Source organism: Passer domesticus, chromosome 1 (genome assembly GCF_036417665.1).
Source record: "Passer domesticus isolate bPasDom1 chromosome 1, bPasDom1.hap1, whole genome shotgun sequence".
Lineage (NCBI taxonomy): Eukaryota > Metazoa > Chordata > Aves > Passeriformes > Passeridae > Passer > Passer domesticus.
This window is the reverse complement of record NC_087474.1, coordinates 127,733,942-127,753,562: the sequence shown is the minus strand read 5'-3', so window position 1 is coordinate 127,753,562 and position 19,621 is coordinate 127,733,942. Positions and strand designations below refer to the sequence as shown.

The window sequence follows — 19,621 nt, the reverse complement described above, 5'->3', positions numbered from 1 at the left end:
TGTTGCAGCAACCTTTGCCAAATGTACAGTTTGGGTTAAGACCGAGCTGGAGGTGAAGGTCTAATCAGAGAGCACTCAGAGCAAGTGAGGGAATATTAAAAGTTCCCTTGCAGTTCAGAGCAAAGAGAGGCCTCTAAGTAGGGCAGATCTCCATTCCGGGCTGTCAGAAGGCTGAGTTGTAACATGAGCTGGGCTCCATTTGCTTTCCCATTTATATAAAAACCTTTTTGTTTCTTTTGTTATAAACTTAGACCTCCAGAATAAAGCCTGGAGGAAGGGGGGAGGGAGAGGAACACTTGCTGCCTGAAAGATGCAGTTTGTTGTTTGACCACTGTATGCAGCATACAGTTCCTAGCTATCTGTCCAGTTTGCAGCCACTCCTCTGTACCAGATAAAATTCCTTTAAAAATAAAGCTCATGTCCACATCCATAGAATCTGACCCTGTCCCTGCCCGCAAGGACCCTACATTGCAGAGGAAAGACTAAAGCACACCTGGAAAGAAGAGCAAGAAGGTTTCCTTTTATACAATCCTCATAGAAAAAGTCAGTCTTTAGAAGACATTTTAAGATGTGAAGACCTTGGCAAATCAAGACTTCAAAAGCTGATCATAGCAGAGAGGAAGAAATCAATAGGATGGGAATAGGGTTAGCATATTAAGAAAGCTCTGTATTTGACATTCCTGATGGCAAAGGGAGCAGACCTAGGACAGAAGGAGATAAACCTGGGAGGAAGGTGTCTCCAGGGGCAGCTGTATCTATCGAGCATGCTAAGGGGCAGCAGATCGGTAATAAAGACTGATGTATTGATCATGCAAGAACAGCATATACTGACATATGCTTCTAAGAGATTAAAACAGGGAGAATAATAAGTAGTAGAACCTTACAAGAGTTAACATGGAAGATGATGAGTGAAAGCAAAATATAAGTATTCTACTTTTCTGCAAGAGAAGACATATTTACCTCTTAATCATCACAGAGGAAGCAACACAAGCTGTGTTGATGCATTGGTGAAGGAAACTATAAAGAAATTGAAATGCTTTACTCAGCTGAGACTTATGAGTAGTAATAAACAACAGCAACTTTGCTATTCATAAAATCAGTTTTCATCACTGCTTTTATGCAGAACCCTTATCACTGATCCTATTTTACAGGAGAGGGAAAAATGGCATACAGCGAGGTGATACAAATCACCAAAGGTTGCTGAGTGTGGCAGTACAGCCAAGGACAGTGCTTGGAAAACCCCACAGCACTTCACTCATGCAGCTGCACTCCTGCTGAAGACAAATGCAGCAGAGGCTGAAGGGAATGAAGGGGGAAGCTCCTTTGCAACAAGGAATGTGGGATATTAGAGAAGAGAAAATGAGCTTCCAGGTGAGACATCCCTCTGTGAATTTCCACTGAGCAGGTTGAGTGCCTATATAGTTCCTGTATATAACACAGAGATTTAAAAAATTCACTCTTTCTCTAAATGTAAACTCTAATTTTGTTTTTCTGTTCAGTTACACACATCAGTTTATCTTAGGACTTGTTGTTAAGACAACAAAACCTGAAAAGAGAGAGAGTTGTAGTAAATAGCCAATTATAAAACAACAAATTAGGGCCGTACATGCTCTACTATGGCAAATTTAAATTGAAAGAAAGATGCATCTCAAAAAACCAGAAATTTCAGTTTGGAAAGAAGTTATATGATTAACTTTTGCTGGTTTGTGTGAGTTCTGTAACTGAAGTTACTGAAGGAATTACGCAAAGATTTGGTAAAAGGTAAACAGACAAATTTCAGAAATCTGCAAAGTGATAGGAAATTTAGTTTTGAGACTGTCCTCAGATGTACTCTGTGATTTAAAAATTATAGAGGAGAGCTCCTCATGATGAATATTTCAGGAACTACCTACATCATAGGCTTTAAGGCTATATATTTAAGGAGAAGGATGAAACAAGTAATGAAGATGTTTGAAGATGGTAGCTATTTCAGGATTAACTATACACACATGTCGACAAAATGGCAAGTAGCATACTGCATCTTCCAATGAAAAACCTGCTCAGAAAGACATGAAAAGAACTGTAAACTCATACATATACATTGAGGAAGTTAGTGAAAATATGAAGGTGAACACAAAGCAGGAGCCCTGTTGTTCAGAACCAGAAAACTGCATGACATTCCCATGCTCTATGAGCTCCCAGTGATGATGGGAAATATAAGGGCTGAATGCTCATAAGAGTATGAGTAAGAATTTAATATGAACTATCACTTGGGTGATAGCACTGCCCTGCCTTGGCCATTTTTCCTTGCTTTCCCTACCACTGAGGATGGGGGCTGAAATGCTGGGAGGTGAAAGAATTACAATGGGAGAAACAGTCTTTTTCTTTCCTCCTACAAATCCCACAGGGGCCCAGAAACCACATTTTATATCAGATTTTGAGGGCTGAGTTCTCAGCCAGTGTTCTGTAAAACATGCTTTTTCATGTTATAAAACCAGAAAAAGCCAACAGCATTAACATTTAAAATTTGATTCTGTTAAAACAGGCTTATTTCTATTTCCTTCAGTTCCCTCTTTTTTTTTCTTTTTTAATTATTCCAAAGCCTATAGTGGCAAGTTTGACATTCGGCCAAGTTTCAGCATGAAATTTTATAGCTGAGATAATACAAGCTTCTGTAAAATGAAGTAGCAAAATGCTTCCAGTTAGCTTTAACAATAAATGGAAAGGAGAAAGTGGCTTCTGAAATAAGGCTTTTTCCTCTACTTCTTACTAACAAGTGCTGGAAGAGATTACTTTTTTATAGGTGCTATTTATCTTCTGCTTCTCCTTGTTATAGATTTATAAACATATAAAGAACATATAAAACATATCTAAGTAAAGTTTTTAACAGCACAGACATACACAAGGTCTCTGAATCCACTGTCATAGTGCTTTTCAATAGCATAATGCCATTCATTTAATCAACATATTCCTGAATTTTATTCCTGATTTAGAAGCCACAGAAGTCGATCAGTATCTGATCCACGGAGCAATAGGATCTCTCTGTGTAAAATTTGGTTTTAAATGTTAAATAGTCAGTGCCGCAATGATCAAAAGATGCCACAACAGTAGCAGCATCTCTGTTATTCTGAAATTTTCTTGCTTGTAAACTTCAGACAAAACCTCTTTTTGTTTGTTGATGTGAGCATTTTAACAGGAAACAGGAGTTCAGCCACTAAAAAGCACTTTTTTTCCAACACAAATTTCACCATTGTACTGTGATTGACAGCCATCCCAATGTCTATAAACAACCTACAAGCCTCCCAAATTGACCATTCAGTTCCTGCATCCAACATTTAAACACTGAGCGGTTTTTGCGCTCAATAAAATTCCTTTTCATTTCACCCTGGGTTGCCATGTCTCTTCAAACAGAGACAGAAAAGCAGTGCTCTGTGTCAGACAGATTTTAATTTTCAGTCCTCATCCATTCGTACAATGTAGACACAAGCAAACAAACCCTGCCCAAAGCCTAGCAACCCACAGTTTAAACAGTCAATGCATATGAGCTACGGGATGAAGGCCTGGACCTGTTCACACATGAATAAAGAAGATTAAGATTTTCTTTCAAAGACATGAAGCCTTTTTGACAGCCTGTGTCAACAGCGCTGTCTGCCTCTCAATGTGAAACAGTCTTCTATCACAGGTTCCCACAGGGAGGTCTTGCTTATTAGCATGCTTTACACTTCCATTCCTTGTCAGTATTTAATTTAAGAATAAGGGTGCAAAGTTTTGCAAACTCTTACTTACCCACAATGAAAGGATAACTTACTGGAGACACTGAAAGGAAATACCAGCTAACATGAACACCTACAGGGTACATTTTTAAAGAGGATAACCTAGAAAAAAAAAGGGAGAAAAGCAGTGGATACAGTTGTGTTCTCTATTTGTCATTGCAAGAATATACCAGTAAATTTGTTAGTCACAGAAGGTCTCTTCTAGCAGGTTACTTTTGTAGAATTCTCTTCAGCCTTCACTTTAAGTGTAACACGTGTGCTGCCATGCAGGAATATACATCAACTAAAATTTTGGACATAACAAAAAATATCCATCAAAACAGCAGCAATAATAATGACTGGGTCAATATATAAGCACAAGATTGAAGGGGGTCTTCAAAGTCATCAAACTGAGTCCACTGCTACCATAGGCAATATGACATATAATCCTCCTCAAAAAGCGACCGAGCGCTCTTCTAAAACAACACTGTGAGCAACAAAAAGCCAAACCCATTGTTTAATTCAAGAGAAAGATTAGTCCTGGCTGAAACAAATTAGATTCCATTTCTCTAAATGAATGACAGCTCCAAGTCACCATTACAGATTGATGTTATCATATTGTTTAAAATAAAAATATTCTGAGACTCCAATCTTGCAAGCACACTTAGGTAGCTGTTTAGAAAAAGAAGTGAGTGGTCCCAGTTAAGGTAATTTCATCATGCAGATGTAGAGCACATGCAGCTTTCAGGACTGCAGTTTAAATTTCTGGAGATAAAAATAATAAGAAAAAAAATTGTACTTCCTGCAATATTGGCAAAACATTATTTTTTTCAGGAAAAAACAAAAAATGTTACTGCTGTATTTGCTCATTTCTTGGGTAAGACCACAGATTTGTTATCAATTTGATCATCTAACTTAATATTAAAAAAAATTACTTTGAAATTATCACAGGAGAAAGTTAGATGTTCAGGGAAAAAAAATATTGCAACAAGGAACAGATTATGTCTCAGCAAAATAAGTGGGAAAAGCTCCAAATTTATCTCAATATGGGACTTAAAACATGATTGAATAAGAATGGTCCTGAAAGCCAAGTCATAATGCATATCATGGGAAGCAAGATTTCAGGCAAAAAAATTATAAATAATTTTTTTTTCAAAATCACTAAGATTTTTCTTAAAGCTCAAAATAACTTCTATCTATATGTTTAGGGATTTTCTAAAAATAAATTGTGCAGCTAAAAGAAAGGAAAACGAATGTTTTGTTGTTCTAATGTCAAATTCAACATACAGAAATACAGAAAGAGCTGAATGACCTTGTAGCTAGAAATAAACAGCTGAGACAAGGAAGGATAACAAGGATTACAAGGATCAACATTTAATGTATCAAAAATCTTCCTTTAAAACTGTGTACTGTACACAGAAATGATTCATAGTCTTTTACAAGTATCTGCTTAGCAGATGCTTTTAACAGTATTCCTGATTTTTTTCCCCTCTGTGAAAATTGCAAATGAGTGTGTGAGAGCTAATACAATTACATGAAAGATGCACTTCCTTTTATCCTTCAATACATCTCAAAGAAAATTATCTAGGCTTTTAATTTTTTATTTTTAAGATAGTACACTTTGAGTTATGCAATTTGATTCTAGCTAACATTTATTTCTGTCAAGCAAGTATGTGACTCAGTGCACTGCAGTTATAATTCACAACATACTTATGTTCTCAAAGCTACGTATTTGCTTAACAGAAATAAATGTCATCTCAAGTTTTAATTTGCTGAAGTTAAATTTGTCTAGCAATCTAGAGGAAAATTGCATAGGTCAAAACACAAAGAAAATAAGTAAAGAAGATGTACAAATACAATGTATACAGGACCCTGAATTTTATTCTCCCTAATGTCAGTTATTTATAGGTATTAATTTTGAGAAGGAACACTAGGTTCTAGGAGAAGTTAGTAGCAGGCCTATAAATTAAGCATCATTTCCACTATAAAAGCAAAAAAACTCTTCAACAAATAAAGTAGTTGATTTTTATTTTCTGATCAGTTCTTTAAAGTTATAACATAAATTTTTTTTTTCTACCCAAAAATTAATTTATTCACTGTCTCTCAGTGTCTTGGGATGCAGTCCATAATTTTAGTTTGGTTTAAATTTTTGTTTTATTTGAGATAGATGCATTACATGGAATAAAACACACTTTTAATATTTTGATGGGCAGTGCAAGAAACACTTTTAAAGTAATTTGGAGACCCCTCTGTAATTTCACTCACAGACAGGGACTTATCAGAGTGCCACACTTGTTTAAAAAAAGGTTGTAAGCCCTCTTTAGAATTGCTAGTTTTTGAAAAAAAAAACTAAAATTCAATGATTTTGATATTTTTTTGTTAATTTTCATCAACAAACAAGCTCCATGACAAAGTTGGTCAGTAAAGAAGCTCAGCAAAGCCTTGTTGAAGACGCCTTTCAACATGGCTGCCATCTCCCCTTATTCTTTCCCAGCTGACCTCAGCGGGCTGTGATTTTTCAAGTGGTATTTCTGCCTCTTTGTTCTTAATGGGATTCTCTTGTCCCCATCTCCTCACCAGTTACGAGGTCATCCTCCTCCCTGGGGGCATCTGGCTTTACTGTCATGGAGCACAATGGGAAATAGCCACCCTTCAAGCAATTGTCAGCAAGTTTCTCTGAAGCACAAGAATTGAGGGAACAGTGGTGGTGGTGGCATTTCATAACTTTCAGTACAGCTGGCAGGAGTAAATATGACCACATCTATTAAATACTTCTCAGGAGTCCTCACGCACACAAGATCCACTTGATAGCATAGGCAGGAAAGATGAAGGAACTTGTTTTAAGTGTGTGTCTGACAGAAGGGAAAATTTAGGAATGCATGCTAGAGGATGAGGGTTTAGAAGAGACTGGGCAAAGGCTGGCAGATGGGAGGAAAGTATGGATGTTGCTTAACCATGGGCAGCAATTCCCTCTCATTTATCTGGGGGATCTTTGAAGATGCTTGTGTAACATATAGATAGGACTAGTGGCTGCCAAAGGCAAGAATTACCAAAATTTGTCTTTGACTGAAACATTCTGGTAGCTTCAGCTATTTCAGTCATTGAAGAGCCATCCAACACTGGGTGAGGAGTAGGAGGAGTGTTCCGGCTTGCAAACCAGAGGCAGCACCCTTGTACATTTGCGCCCTTACTATCAGTTTACACAGACTGACAGGCTGTCCCACAGACTGGATTTTCACAATCATAATTCATCTGTTACTGTATGGCATGTGAAGCACAAAATTCTTGGGAAAGGAATGTTCACATTTCATCTTTAACTTAGTGTTGGTAAAGTGAATCGCTCACATGGCTCATGGGGTTTCTTCTTTTTACTTAATCCACATGTGATAAACCCATTCCTGGTCATGGGGGGAAAAAGACATGTTCTGATTTAGGTTTTGTGTTTTCTTAATGTTTTATCAAAATACTGAAGTGGTTAAACTGAAAACCAAAATCATTATCTATTTTTAGAAGTTATCGCAGTACATTGCATTTTTTCATTCACCAAGGACCCTGACCAGGCTACTGCTTCGACTGAAACTCCTTAAGTTTCTCCCTTGGTACATAGTCTATGATAATGTATTTCCCACCCGAAGCTTGTGAGGAAATTTTGGTTTGGGCACAGAAATGCCCCAAATTGCATCTTACAGGCAGCCCCTGAGTTTGTGCTCCTTGATGTGCACAACTCATAATTTTCACTGTTCACTCAGTCAATATTTTCCGAGGGAGTTTTACAAATTATCATATTCCAAACATAATTGAAACTACACCACAGTTCAAGGATGTGTCCCAGCATCAGTGACAAATTGCATGACTCCTCCACTGTGCCCAGCTACAGGAACACGATACAAAATGTGAGGCTGCTCTATTCAATTTATTATCACATCACAATCCTCAAACCTCACTTGGCACTAAGAGCATGGCCCTTCATCCTGTCTTATTCAGGTTTGCTCAGAGTGTGAATGCGGCCCAAAGTGTTAGACCTGGTATCTCAGGTAAGCAGGAATATGTCAGGTCAAAATTAAGAGTTGTTTCTGCCCTCACAGCTGTGAGGCTGGTTGACCATACTTGAGAGGAACAATAAATTCCTCCTGAATATTTTGGGGCAGTAATGAACAACTTTCCCTTTGCCACACAACAAAACTGTGAGAAGAAAAGGGAGGTGGGAGGGTAATGCCGGGTGACAAAAAGCTTCAGCTGAAGAAGCCTCTACTCCTTCTGGGTCCTGAATTCCACTCAGCAAAGGGAAGGAGCAAACGCAGCAACTGGAGGTACCTCTGGGCATGTAAACACTGAGGAACCTCAGTCACACAAGGAACACTGATGATACCTAACAAATGGTGGTACCTATAGGATTCAACAATTTTGCAGAATGACTTTGTATGCATCAGTGTTGGACCTTAATTCATACTATTTCAAAATTCTGTGTCAGGTGATGTGTGATCAAGCAGATTCCCAGTTGTCCCAGTACTTGTTATCCTCACCACAAAGGCAAATAAGGTAAAAACAGTTACTTAATGTTTTCATAATTTATAGTGTGTTTGACATTCATTCAGTTTACTCATCTTGTTCCTAATCCTAAAATAACCAGCTTTAAAACAGGGTATTCTGCAGATTTTTACAACTTTATAACATCTGCACCAAATATTGTGGGAATGTTTTAACCCAGGTTCCAAAATTATACATGATTTAATAAGGGAGTTGTTTATGTTGGTTAAACAAGTCAGCTATTGAAAACAGATTCACAGAGGATAAACAACTCTACTATGTGAATTGTTTAGGCTTATTGCATTGTCCATATGGATATTTAAATATCAGTTATTAAATTAGGTTACTAAACCAGCTTTGCCTTACATATTTATGTTTGGGGACCCTGTATAGCATTTTGTGGCACAACGTTAATCCATCTATTAGCATTTTCAACTTAACCTGTTTGAAGAGTAACTGGAAAACAGGAACAGCATCAACAGGAAATGTTAAACAGCTATCAATGTGTTTATCTGAGAAGATTTCCTGTCTGTAAATACAGTCACTTTTGCACTGCCATTGATGACAATTCACTGTGAGAAGTTTAAAGCTTTTGTAACTATTGCTCTACCTTCATGCATAACCTTTCTTGAAAAGTACATAACGAATTGCTAATTTTGCATTACAGCCTAGATTTGACTGGTTTAGTAAAAGAAAATTTACTTGAGGTCTCAAAAAAAGTAGTGACATCCCTCTTTGTGAAATAATTTTCATGTCTCCTGATTGATATGAACTCTTTGCAATTCAGTATAGTTTTTAAAAGTCATAATAAAATGCAGTTCCTGTTCCAGTAAGCCAACAATCTAAAATAAGTGGATAAAACATATAAAGAGAAGATGTAACTAGTTAGCATGACAGTACTAACAATCAATTACGTTTTTCTTAAACATTGTTATTTTGCATCCGCTTCTCTGCAAGTTTCTCCCCTATAGACTAGTGAGCATGTAGACCATCTTTATGAAGCATTGCCAGAAGATGGAAATTAAGGAGTAGAATAAGTTATGGAGGTCAGAAGGAAGATGGGTGGGGGTGGATGAGGAAAGAAAATTATGTACAGTCATTAGCAAAGCACCTCTCACTTAGACAACATGTAAGAAGGCAGATGTCATGCATGTGCTAAAGTATACTTCCACCTGTTCTCTATTCCCCATCCTCACATCCTCACACACAGCTCTGCATTCCTTCACGAGGACAAAGTAAGCTTAACTGTGTTAACATCAGGGTTAAGAGTTTCCTTCCAGTGATGAATTTTATGTGAGAGAGCGTACTCTTTTTTTTTTTTAAGCAACACTTGGCCCACTAGCAGGAGAAAGTGACAAAATTTGGGTAAGAAGGCATCCAAGGTTTATAATCCACAGAGCCAACTCTTCCCACTGCTCTCTGCCAGGCTCCTAGCAGATGTTATTCTGCAGGTAGTGCCAGGAGCCAACTGCTGCTCCTGTTAGAAAAAGCCATTCAGCTCACCTGCTGGAGGCAGGAGTTTTGCTATGACTGCTGCAGCCAGTTCATATTCTCCAAGTTGAAAAATCCAGTCTCTCCCCCTGGGTTACAGGGCCCGGGACCACAGGAGACACAGGTGCTTTACTGGATAATTGAGACCTAAGCATGGCTAGACAGGAATTGCAGCCACCTGGTTTTCACACAGGCACAGCTTTTGCCCTGCCAGGGAGGCAAGCTCAATGCAGGCTTCTGAGAAAACATCATTTCATCAAATGCCAAACACCCAGCAGTGGCACACACTTTCTTCTTTGTTCTCTGCAACACAGAGCCAGTGGTCTGATTTCTGCCTTCCCAAAGGCAAGGCTAATTGTCTCTCAGGGATCCATAGAGCAGCAGCAAAACAACGTGTTGAGAATAGATATCAGACAAGATAAGAGCAAAGAGAGGCATACTGATCATTCTCCCTTTTCAGCCATCAGCAAACACAGAGATTTGAGCAGCTCTGTCACACAGCAACATTGAAGCTTCTGTGGCATGGCCACAACTAGCCATGTAAGTGGTGAACCAAGTCTGGCACATGCCTATTATGGTACTAAAAATAGAACAATTACAAGTAATCAGGTCTCAGATTAGTATCAGTAAAGTCTTTGACACTACCATTTATCACAGCTGCTTCAACACCATGCACAAGTTCTTGTTTAATACTGACTCACACAAAAGTGTATCTTAAATTCAAGCAATAAACAAACCCTTCTCCATAGTTCTGACTTTTGTTCTTTCCCAGTTCCAACAAGACCTGTCTATAAATTATCAGAGAGGATGGGATCAGAGTGTGATTGAGGAAAGTCACGAAAAATCTGAAGCTTTTGGTAAGTTTAGCAGAACAGCAACAGAACACAGCTGATGAATACAGTAACACAAATCATAAAGCCTTATTGTCAGTACTGGAAAAAACATTTATTTGACTAGTCCCACTTTAACAGAACACTTACTTTTTCCACAAGTGAAATATTGGGTGATTTGGTTGTTGGGAGTGAGTTGAGGTCTGATATGCCTGGTTAGTCTTTGGTGGGTAATTCATTTGGATCCTGAACACCTAGACCAGATGTTTGCATTTTATAGGTCAGTGAGTCTCATAAGCAAGTCATTATTTAATAGTAGAATTGGGTATTTCAGCATCTCTCTCTCCCTTTCCGCTACCAAGCAGACATAGTGTCACACATGCACATTTTTATCACTTGTGTGCAGCATACTGTAGGCATTCAACAGCTGTAAGAGTTGTGTGTGAAAGACTGATGTAATTCTTCGCCGTTTATGAGAGCTCTGACTGTAGGTTTAGAGGATACAAAGGTTTAAGTATTCTAGATCTGGGACAGATTCAGAGGTGAAACAGAAAAAGAAAGTCATGTTTGGAATATAATACAAGTGTGACACAAGTACCACAACAGTCATCTGTTAAGTCCTCCTACTGCCTAATTTGAACCATGGTTTTATTCATTAAATTGCATTCACAGCTAGATACTTTACTGTGCTGTCAGCCTTTCCTTAATGTGAATCTGGAAGTGAGTTTATTGGGGTAAGTCTGAATTCCAGGTCCTTTTCTTCAAATGTTCATTTTCTTCACAAAATTATTTTGGATTTAGTCCAGTGGGATAAGGTAAGGTTTGGCCCATCATCATTTCAAAGATTTGAAAAGTTTCAAACAGTGGATTGCAAATGATACCCACCATGTGATGAAGAAATTTAATTACCAACTGAATTCAGATCTATATAAAAATAAGTAGAAAACAGTCAAGAAGTGTAATTTTGAAGCTTATCAAATATATTTTGCCCCTTTTTCTCCATTCTTGAAGCTGTCAACTCCCACTAAGTAAAGGAGATTTTCCAAAGTGACAGGGCATAATTTGGAGCCACAATTGACAGAAACCCAAAAGAAATGCTATTCTGAATACCAAGTGTCTTTATTTTCATTAATATATATTAAAATGAGATTTTGAGTAGTACTGTTAATCATAAGGATATCTTGGTATAATCCAGAATTTTAGAGTGGGATAATGTCCTGAAATTATATTTTAAAATGGAGCTTAAAACAAAAGTAACATTCATTAATATGAAAGAACAGATCCTTTTAGACACATAATTAAAATTAGGTATTTAAACACAGCAATAATAACGGAAGAATATAAACATAGTCGCATAGTATCAATACATAGCTAAGTGTTGAAGCAAACTTTCGTTTGTTTCTATTCCAACTATTCCAAAAGTGAATATGGAATAAATTAATTAGAATCCCCAAGTTCACCTCATGTTAAACACAAATCGTAACAATGCCTTATTGCATAATTTTTTTCCCACAGTGACTTTTATTTTGAGTGTCTCAGAAGTTTGCCATATTTGAACTGTTCTTCCTGAAGTATATAATGCTGTTTGCTCACTACAGGCTGAGTTATTCTAGAGAGTGTCATCTTAAATGCTTCACCCATTTCCAGGAAGAGTGTTAAGGTTAAAATGGTGTTGTCCATGTAGAAGTCCTTCCAGCTGCCTCATGAAAGAAGTCTGTTCTCCTTGCTGCTTGGAGTAGAGGCATGAATCTGCTCAGGAGGTTTCTTGCCACAAAAATCGATGTCAATTAAAATGTTGATGGAGACAGCTCTGGAAAGCACATTGCTACATGCTCCAGACAGTCAGCTGAAGCCTGGCAGCTACATTTTCCAAGGATTCTGTGGGCCTTGAGCATGCCTTATCCCCATACACGGACAAGGGGCTGAGCTAACAATGCTCCTGGTTCTAGCCCACCTTCTGCACCACTTTACATTCTTAAAATGATAACTTCTGAAGTCCTGCTGAGCTCAAGAAAATTTTAGTTGTCAATATTTTTAAGAGAAAGTTTTCAGAACTCACTCTTATAATGAAAAACCTGAAAACGCAGTGTGGCTACATGGTAAATCTCAAAAAATAATTGAGAATAAATAAAACCCAAGAAGTCTAATAAAAAGAACAACAGAAGTTTGGGGTTTGGGGTTTTTTAACACAGTCCTGTGACTGTGAAGGCAGTTGCATGATCTGTCGTGGTCTACGTCTTGATATTTTAAATGCTTGTGGCTGAGAATACTGGAAATATGCATGTTTCCCTGGGAGAAATGTTGCAAGGGAAGGAGCAGTTTTGTCATGCCATTAGTCCAGAACTAAGACAGAAACCCAGTTTCTATCCATCAGGCATGCCATTCACATTGGTGTCCTGGCAGTAAAGGAAAGAATCTGATCCAAGGGGAAAGAGAGACAAGGAAACAAAAGGCATGTGTTGAAAGACGTCAGAAGCTGAGGGTCTGGACGAAAGCAGAAGGGAGCAGGAGAGGGCTGAGAGGCAGAAATAAGCATGTCTATAAGTGGTGAAATTGCTCCCTTTAGAAATCTGGGAAGAAAAGAAGCAGTCCTGGGTCCCTCTGTAGTGCAATGAAACACTGCTGTGAAAACCACTGCTAAAATGTGTGGCTTAACGCTAGGTAATAGCCAACCCCTGCAAGTGTGGACTGGGATCTTAGCTGAGTTCTGGAGTTTCAGTTTTGTTGGCCCTGAAGCTGTGGAGTCATTCTTTGCCCTGCTCCTTCCCTTAGCTTCCTGTGTTAAAGACAACCAGGCACAATGGAACACATTAAAACAAAGAATCCCTCACAAAAGTGACAACAGTCAGAATTAACATGGATACCAATCTCCTCTTTATGCATGATCATTATAGAAGTCTCTAATTGCCCATTTCTTGCACAGCCTCCCTTGTAGGATCATCAAACAGACAACAGCTACTACATGGCTTACAGTTCTACACTTTTTCTCAGATTAATGTATTAAATACAGTACAAGTATTTATTCCCCATCTTTTAATTCAGTCTTATTGTTAGTACTATCACAATGCTTAACAAATAAGGATGATTTTCCTGAAAAAGTTCTCTTTCCATTTCTTACAGCTAGTGCTGGGATTGGCAGTAGGCAGCTGTGAGAATGTTAATTAAAAGTATTTGATATCTTTGCATGAAGAATTCTGTGACAGAAACAGAGATAAGGGCCAATTCAATGTTGCTGTGTTTTTCAGTTTCTTGTAGTACTAATATTGTCCTTTCTCTTCTTGAAAGCCTCTGTTTTATTCACTGACACCTTTCAGCTTCTGTAAAAACATATCAAGTGCTCCCTCAAGCAGACTCATGCAATAAATCAGGTGAACAAAGCTCTGTAGCTGCAGGACTAGCTCCTGCCCTTGGGATTTCTTTTTGCAGGTTGTGTTGGCACCACGACTTCTGGCTCTGAGCCCAGCTGCAAGGAGAGACGTGTGCCTCCCACCACCTCCTCCCAGAAGGATGTCATCGAGGCAACCCCGCAAGGTCCCAGCATCTGGCCAAATGGAAGAACAGCAAATGACTGCATGGAAAGATTCCAGACAGAGCTGGACTGGCAGCTGGATCTTGCCCTCACAATGTTCTGTGCACTTAATGTGTATTGCAATTATCATATAATTAAAGAACATCATAACATGTACAAGTAGGTTGAATTAATATTACTTAGGCAGTTTAACCCCAGCAATTAACTTCTCAGCACTTGACTTGGAATCTTAGTATTCATGTAAAGTAGTTTTCTGGTTGTAACAGTCTTTACTTATCTGACAATATGCTTCATGCTTCGTTTGCCAGAAATGTTATGAGCTTTGAGTCAACACATTAGGAGCATGTCTCTGTTTTCAGCGGCAGAAGGCCAACTTTTAATTTCACTTATTTGCCACTGGCTAAACTGTGTCATTTCCTAAACATTTCTTAATTTTTAAATAAACACATAACCAGTATTTCAATATACTAAAACAGAGTGCTCAAGTGAGTGGAAGGGGGAACAGAAATATGTGTTAAGGTGTTATAAATGGGGGAAATCTACTCCGTTTTTATTTTGACAGCAGAGGGTGAAAATTTTTTGTATATATTCCCCCATGTTTCAATTTATTAGAAGTTTTATTTGGGGTTTATATTTTTCTTTGAGCAGGATTCTGTTTAGTTTGCTTTACAGTTTTGTATTCACAATATACGATGCTACAGAATAAAACAGCAGTGCAAAGTACAAGGTAGCTTGCATGTCCCTAGAGATACAGTAGCATGGATTAAAAAGATTTGGATGTGCCTACTAAAACATTTGGCTAATAACAGATTACCATATTAAGAAGTCAGATGATTTTACTTTTTCTGTGGAACAATGGATTAAAAAGAAATCAGCACTCTCCTTCAGCAGTGGCTATCATCTGCATTCCCTGTGTATGCTGCCAGTGTTTAATAGTAGAGCATCTCTATTTTTAGGGTAAAAATCTCATCTAAACTATTAAAATTTTTTTGTGAATTCCCTGCAATATTGAGACTCTACTATCACCAGTGTGCATTTGCTCACAAGGGTACTGCCCCTGTCTGACAGATGCAGTTAAAATTAACCTTTTTAGAGGAACTGGGGAGAGTTGTGTTGAAAATGAGAATAATAATTAAATGTAATCCGTCACCAGCCTGATAACTGATAAATGTATATCAGATTGTAAATGTAATCTGTAAACAGAATTTTTTTTAAATATCTGGGGTATGCTATTGCTAAATGTGTCCCACATTTACACTGAGGATTTTACTATTCACCTGAATGCTACATCTTCAAGAAATGGAACTTTTCCATGACTGAAGGGCTTATTGCTGCCTTTGATTACTCAGGTATTGCCATCATCACCTGAGCAAACTTCACACCCAGAAGTCATTCCCAATGACAAAAACAGAACAAAACAGGCCTGTGTCACCTTCCCCAAGCTGAACTTTTAATTGCTTTTAAGGCTTTTAGGTTAATTAAATATTCAATTACTTTAAAAATCTTTATTCATCACAAATATTGAATAGCTTGAAGGAAGATCCTTTTCTGCTGTAAAAAAGAAAAGGCACCACCACGCTACAGCTAAGAAATATACAGCCATTAAAAATAACTGGATCAATTGTCTTTTATTTTGCAAAATGATAGGTTGCTTAAAGCTACTGAGCATTAAGACATTAATAAAAATGTCCAGGACAGCAAGTAATCATAATAAGTGATGTCCGCATGACCTTCTAATTTTATAGCCTTTTATTTGATATACATTAATGAAGGAAGCCATCAATCAATACTTCTATATTGAAAAGTTCATTTTGAATTTCCATTGAAATTTCCATTTCACCTATTTATATATCTTTTGCATTAATTCAGACATAGAACTAATATTTCCATAGATGAGAGAGAGACAATTCACTTTAAATATCCATTACATGTATTTTTAGATGCCATTTAAAGCCCCAAGGAAGTGTATATGATATGCATGAGAACACCAAATTAACTCATTAAGATAAGCACAATTTTGTTAGTGTTAAATCAATTTCTAGTAAAAGACTGCTTTCTTGTGCTGATAATTTATGGAAAGATTTGACTGTTATAGCTCTCAGCAAATCCTTACAAGCATGTCTGTAATCTTACTATGCTGGAAGTATTACAGATAGTAAAAAATATGCTTAGGCATCATTTTTAGAGAATGTACTGCACCTTAAGGCATTGTGGAATGTTCATCCTCAAGAATATAATTTTTCACTTTAGGGAACTTCCAAAACAGTACATGAAATGACCTTTCTCTGCCTTTTGGAATGCTCGCTTCTAATGGTCTCATGTGAACTTTCCACTCAGAGGAAAAAGGGGCAGCAAAGAGATGAATTAGGGAACAGATGACATTAAAAGGATGGTGGGTTTTAGGATCTGTATCGCGATTCATTCTGCTTATTTGAACAATCCCAATTCTGTAAAGGTTCACACTACAAATGGAATGCTTTCTGAAATAGTTACCAGATAAGATTTTTTTACTTAAATTTCACAAGCTGGGTCCCACAGCTACAAATCAGTGCAATTCCATTTGCATAAGCCTACAAACCCACTGCAGTATAAAACTATTTAGGTCTGAATTAGAGTGGTCCAGGCTTCAACCCCACTCCTGCCCCTCTCCTGGTCATCCTTGCCATGGCTGTGTGGCTGAGAAATGCCAGAGCAACGCACCCTAGGTGGCTGAAAACAAATCTTTGATGGGGGAGCTTCCTGAACAACTCTTGTTCAAGCATTTGGGCAACTCAGTGTGGCCTAAGGCAGAGGGAATACCAGTTTAGCAGGGCAGCCTGGATTTCAATCAGCTCCATCCACTCTGGGATCTTCGACACGTCACTGAAACTTATTGCCTGACAAGGCTAAATTGTGTTGCTTTCAGTGAAATAAATCTTGCCACAATAAGAAAGGAGCAGTTTTCCAGGTAAGAGATTTTTAAATAACATATGGTTCATCTATAAAACTCTGAGATTGTGGTGAGCTTGAGGCACTAACTGAGCAGGGCAGATAGATGCAACAGATCTCTTCATTGAAATTACATTTAATAACAGAAAACCACAACTCCAGATTTAAGACTCTCTGACAGAAGTTAAAAAAAAAAAAGAAAGAAAACAACAGTCCCCCCAGAAAACCCCTATCACAGACTTGTTCACTGTACAGATGTGCAGCAGACATGTGGGTTGGTTGCTGAGGCTGCAGTTACAGTCTGCTTTGTACCAAGATCATGAGAAACATGTGGTTGTATCTACCCTGACAAGCAGAGCACCACAACATGAGCAGGTCTGGAAAGTGAAACACCTGGAGCCAAGGACTGGACTTCCAAACTCTCTGTGTTTGGAAGGACAGGGTGGTGGTTCAGATGAGCTCTGCTCTGCCCATGCAGAACAAATGCCCGGGAGCTGTGGGGCTGCATTATCTCAGCTCCTGAAGCACATTTTCTGCTGTGACTGAGCTCAAAAAGCTGCCTGTGTGTGAGGAGAAATCTCTGCAAGGGGGATTGATAGAGAACAGGATGAGTGTCCTCAGGAATGCTCACTCACCTGGTCAGAGCTAAAGGCTCATAAAGATAGCCCCATGTATGTGTAGCAGTGCCTGCTGGGATGGACTAGATGGACATTGCTGAAAATATGATAGAGTCCATCAAGAAAACTGCTGGAAGTTATATGTGTGGAATAAACTGTGGTGTATCTTAATGCTCCTTTGCTTTTAGATAAGAGGCAAAGCTCACCTTTGATATCTGCAAATGCTTTTCTTAATGGTGTTTTTTAATTCATGGCCAAATGCTATATGAAGCCTTATATATCCTCTGGTTTATTCCAGGCATTTTGCCTGAGTAAAGACATTAGGATCAGGCTTATAGATTCTAAATTCTTAAGATCCTTTGGGAGACATAAATCATGACTTCATATAAGTTGGCTGATTCAAGTGAAAGAAAATACATGTAAGAATGTGTACTTGTTAGAAATATATTTTTAAAGATGTATTGAAAAATCAAGTCCCGTTGCACTGATGTCATCTGCAAAGGTGGGGAACTGCCTGTGAGGTACTTCAATGTTTTGTGGGCTCCCATAAAACCAGGCCAAGGAGCAAAAGCATTTCAGTTTAACAAGCTAATAAATAGTTTTGAATAACTTACTTTGTGTCTTATAACATTTGAAATCAAAACATAAAGCAAAGCCAAGGAGGATAGAAAAAAAAAAAGAAATGCAAGGCTGCCCTCTGTCTCTTGCACTGGAAGGGATATAGGGATAGTTATGAAAGGAGTTGCTTTTTTGCAGTTGTGATCCTTTGGCTTTTCTGTTTTCTACCCTCTGCTTCAATAAATGGAGCATTATGCTGCATTACATGAAACTAAAAAGATACTCTGACACAAATTCTGGGTTCATTAAAGAAAAAAGTGTTGTGCAGAACATTTTATTTTTCAGGGAATTACATGACCTCCACCAATACGCCAGAAAGTTTAAATATTGCAGGAGGAGGTAGTCTTCTGTCTTGAGATTTAGCCTGGAATTGACAGAGCTGATTCACATTTAACATTCTTCCAGGGTTTTGACTTTTTCTAGGTTTTTTTAATGTTCATTCAGGATTGCAAGGAAGTCACCTTGCTGTTAGCATTGCAGCTTCCCCATCTCCTAGATAATCTGGCAACACCATTGTGATCCAACAAGACATTTCTAAATTAAGAAAAGTGAAAGAAGAGGAGGAAGGCCACATTCATGTAGGATGAAAAATTTTAATGGACAGAGTCTGCATTTTACTGCTCAGAGTATTAAATCCATTGAAATGACTTAGCCATAGAACAAACTAAGTGAAATGAGCCTTAATTCCAAAATTTTTATTGTTGGCTGATTAACTAGTGTCTAAACTGACAAGTTTTGACTCTTAACCTGCATTTGAGACACAGTGCTTTTCTGGAGTTGGTGTCTAGAGGAGAAGGAATAAAAGAAGTAAATTATGAGAATAACATAATTCAATAGCAGCTATAATTTTGCTGCAACTGCTTTGACCTTTAATTACTTAGTTTAGCTAGTTTTGATGGGAAAACTAAGGCTTTTATGTGTCAAATAGCAGAAATAAATTTTTAAAATTAATATTAATTTTATACCTGAAGTATGCCATGGATAACATCTGCTTTTTAGCTTCAAAAGGCACAAGACTGAATCCACACACACAATTTTAACCAGTTCTTGTTGTATTTCATATAAGAGCACATGAGCACCTATGTGACCACTGTGGGGCCATTATGCAGGTTGAACCTACAAATCTTTAGATGTCTGCCATCTTTAGTCATACCTGAGTGCCCTCATTTAAGGTAGGGAATTAAACATACAGCAAATGAGAATCACATGGGAAACATTTGGAAAATAATTACAATAACTATGCTGATGGAAATCATCCAAGAAAAGCTTTGGCAAAATGAGTTCTGAAGTACATTTCATCTGTGTTTACATTTTTCACACTAAAATACAAAGTTTATATTGTTCCCCTTT

General features: G+C 37.9%; 1 protein-coding gene across 3 annotated transcripts in view; it reads right to left on the bottom strand.

Annotated features, from left to right (window-relative positions):
- Positions 1 to 3,825: 3,825 nt before the first annotated feature.
- Positions 3,826 to 19,621, bottom strand: part of C1H8orf34 (chromosome 1 C8orf34 homolog) — a 190,485-nt gene continuing 174,689 nt past the window's right edge. For all 3 annotated transcript variants that reach the window (XM_064388565.1, XM_064388593.1, XM_064388613.1), the window contains exon 14: positions 3,826 to 3,854. In XM_064388565.1, coding sequence (XP_064244635.1) covers positions 3,841 to 3,854 — 14 coding nt within the window. In that variant the 3' untranslated portion in view covers positions 3,826 to 3,840. The remainder of the gene's footprint in view (positions 3,855 to 19,621) is intronic.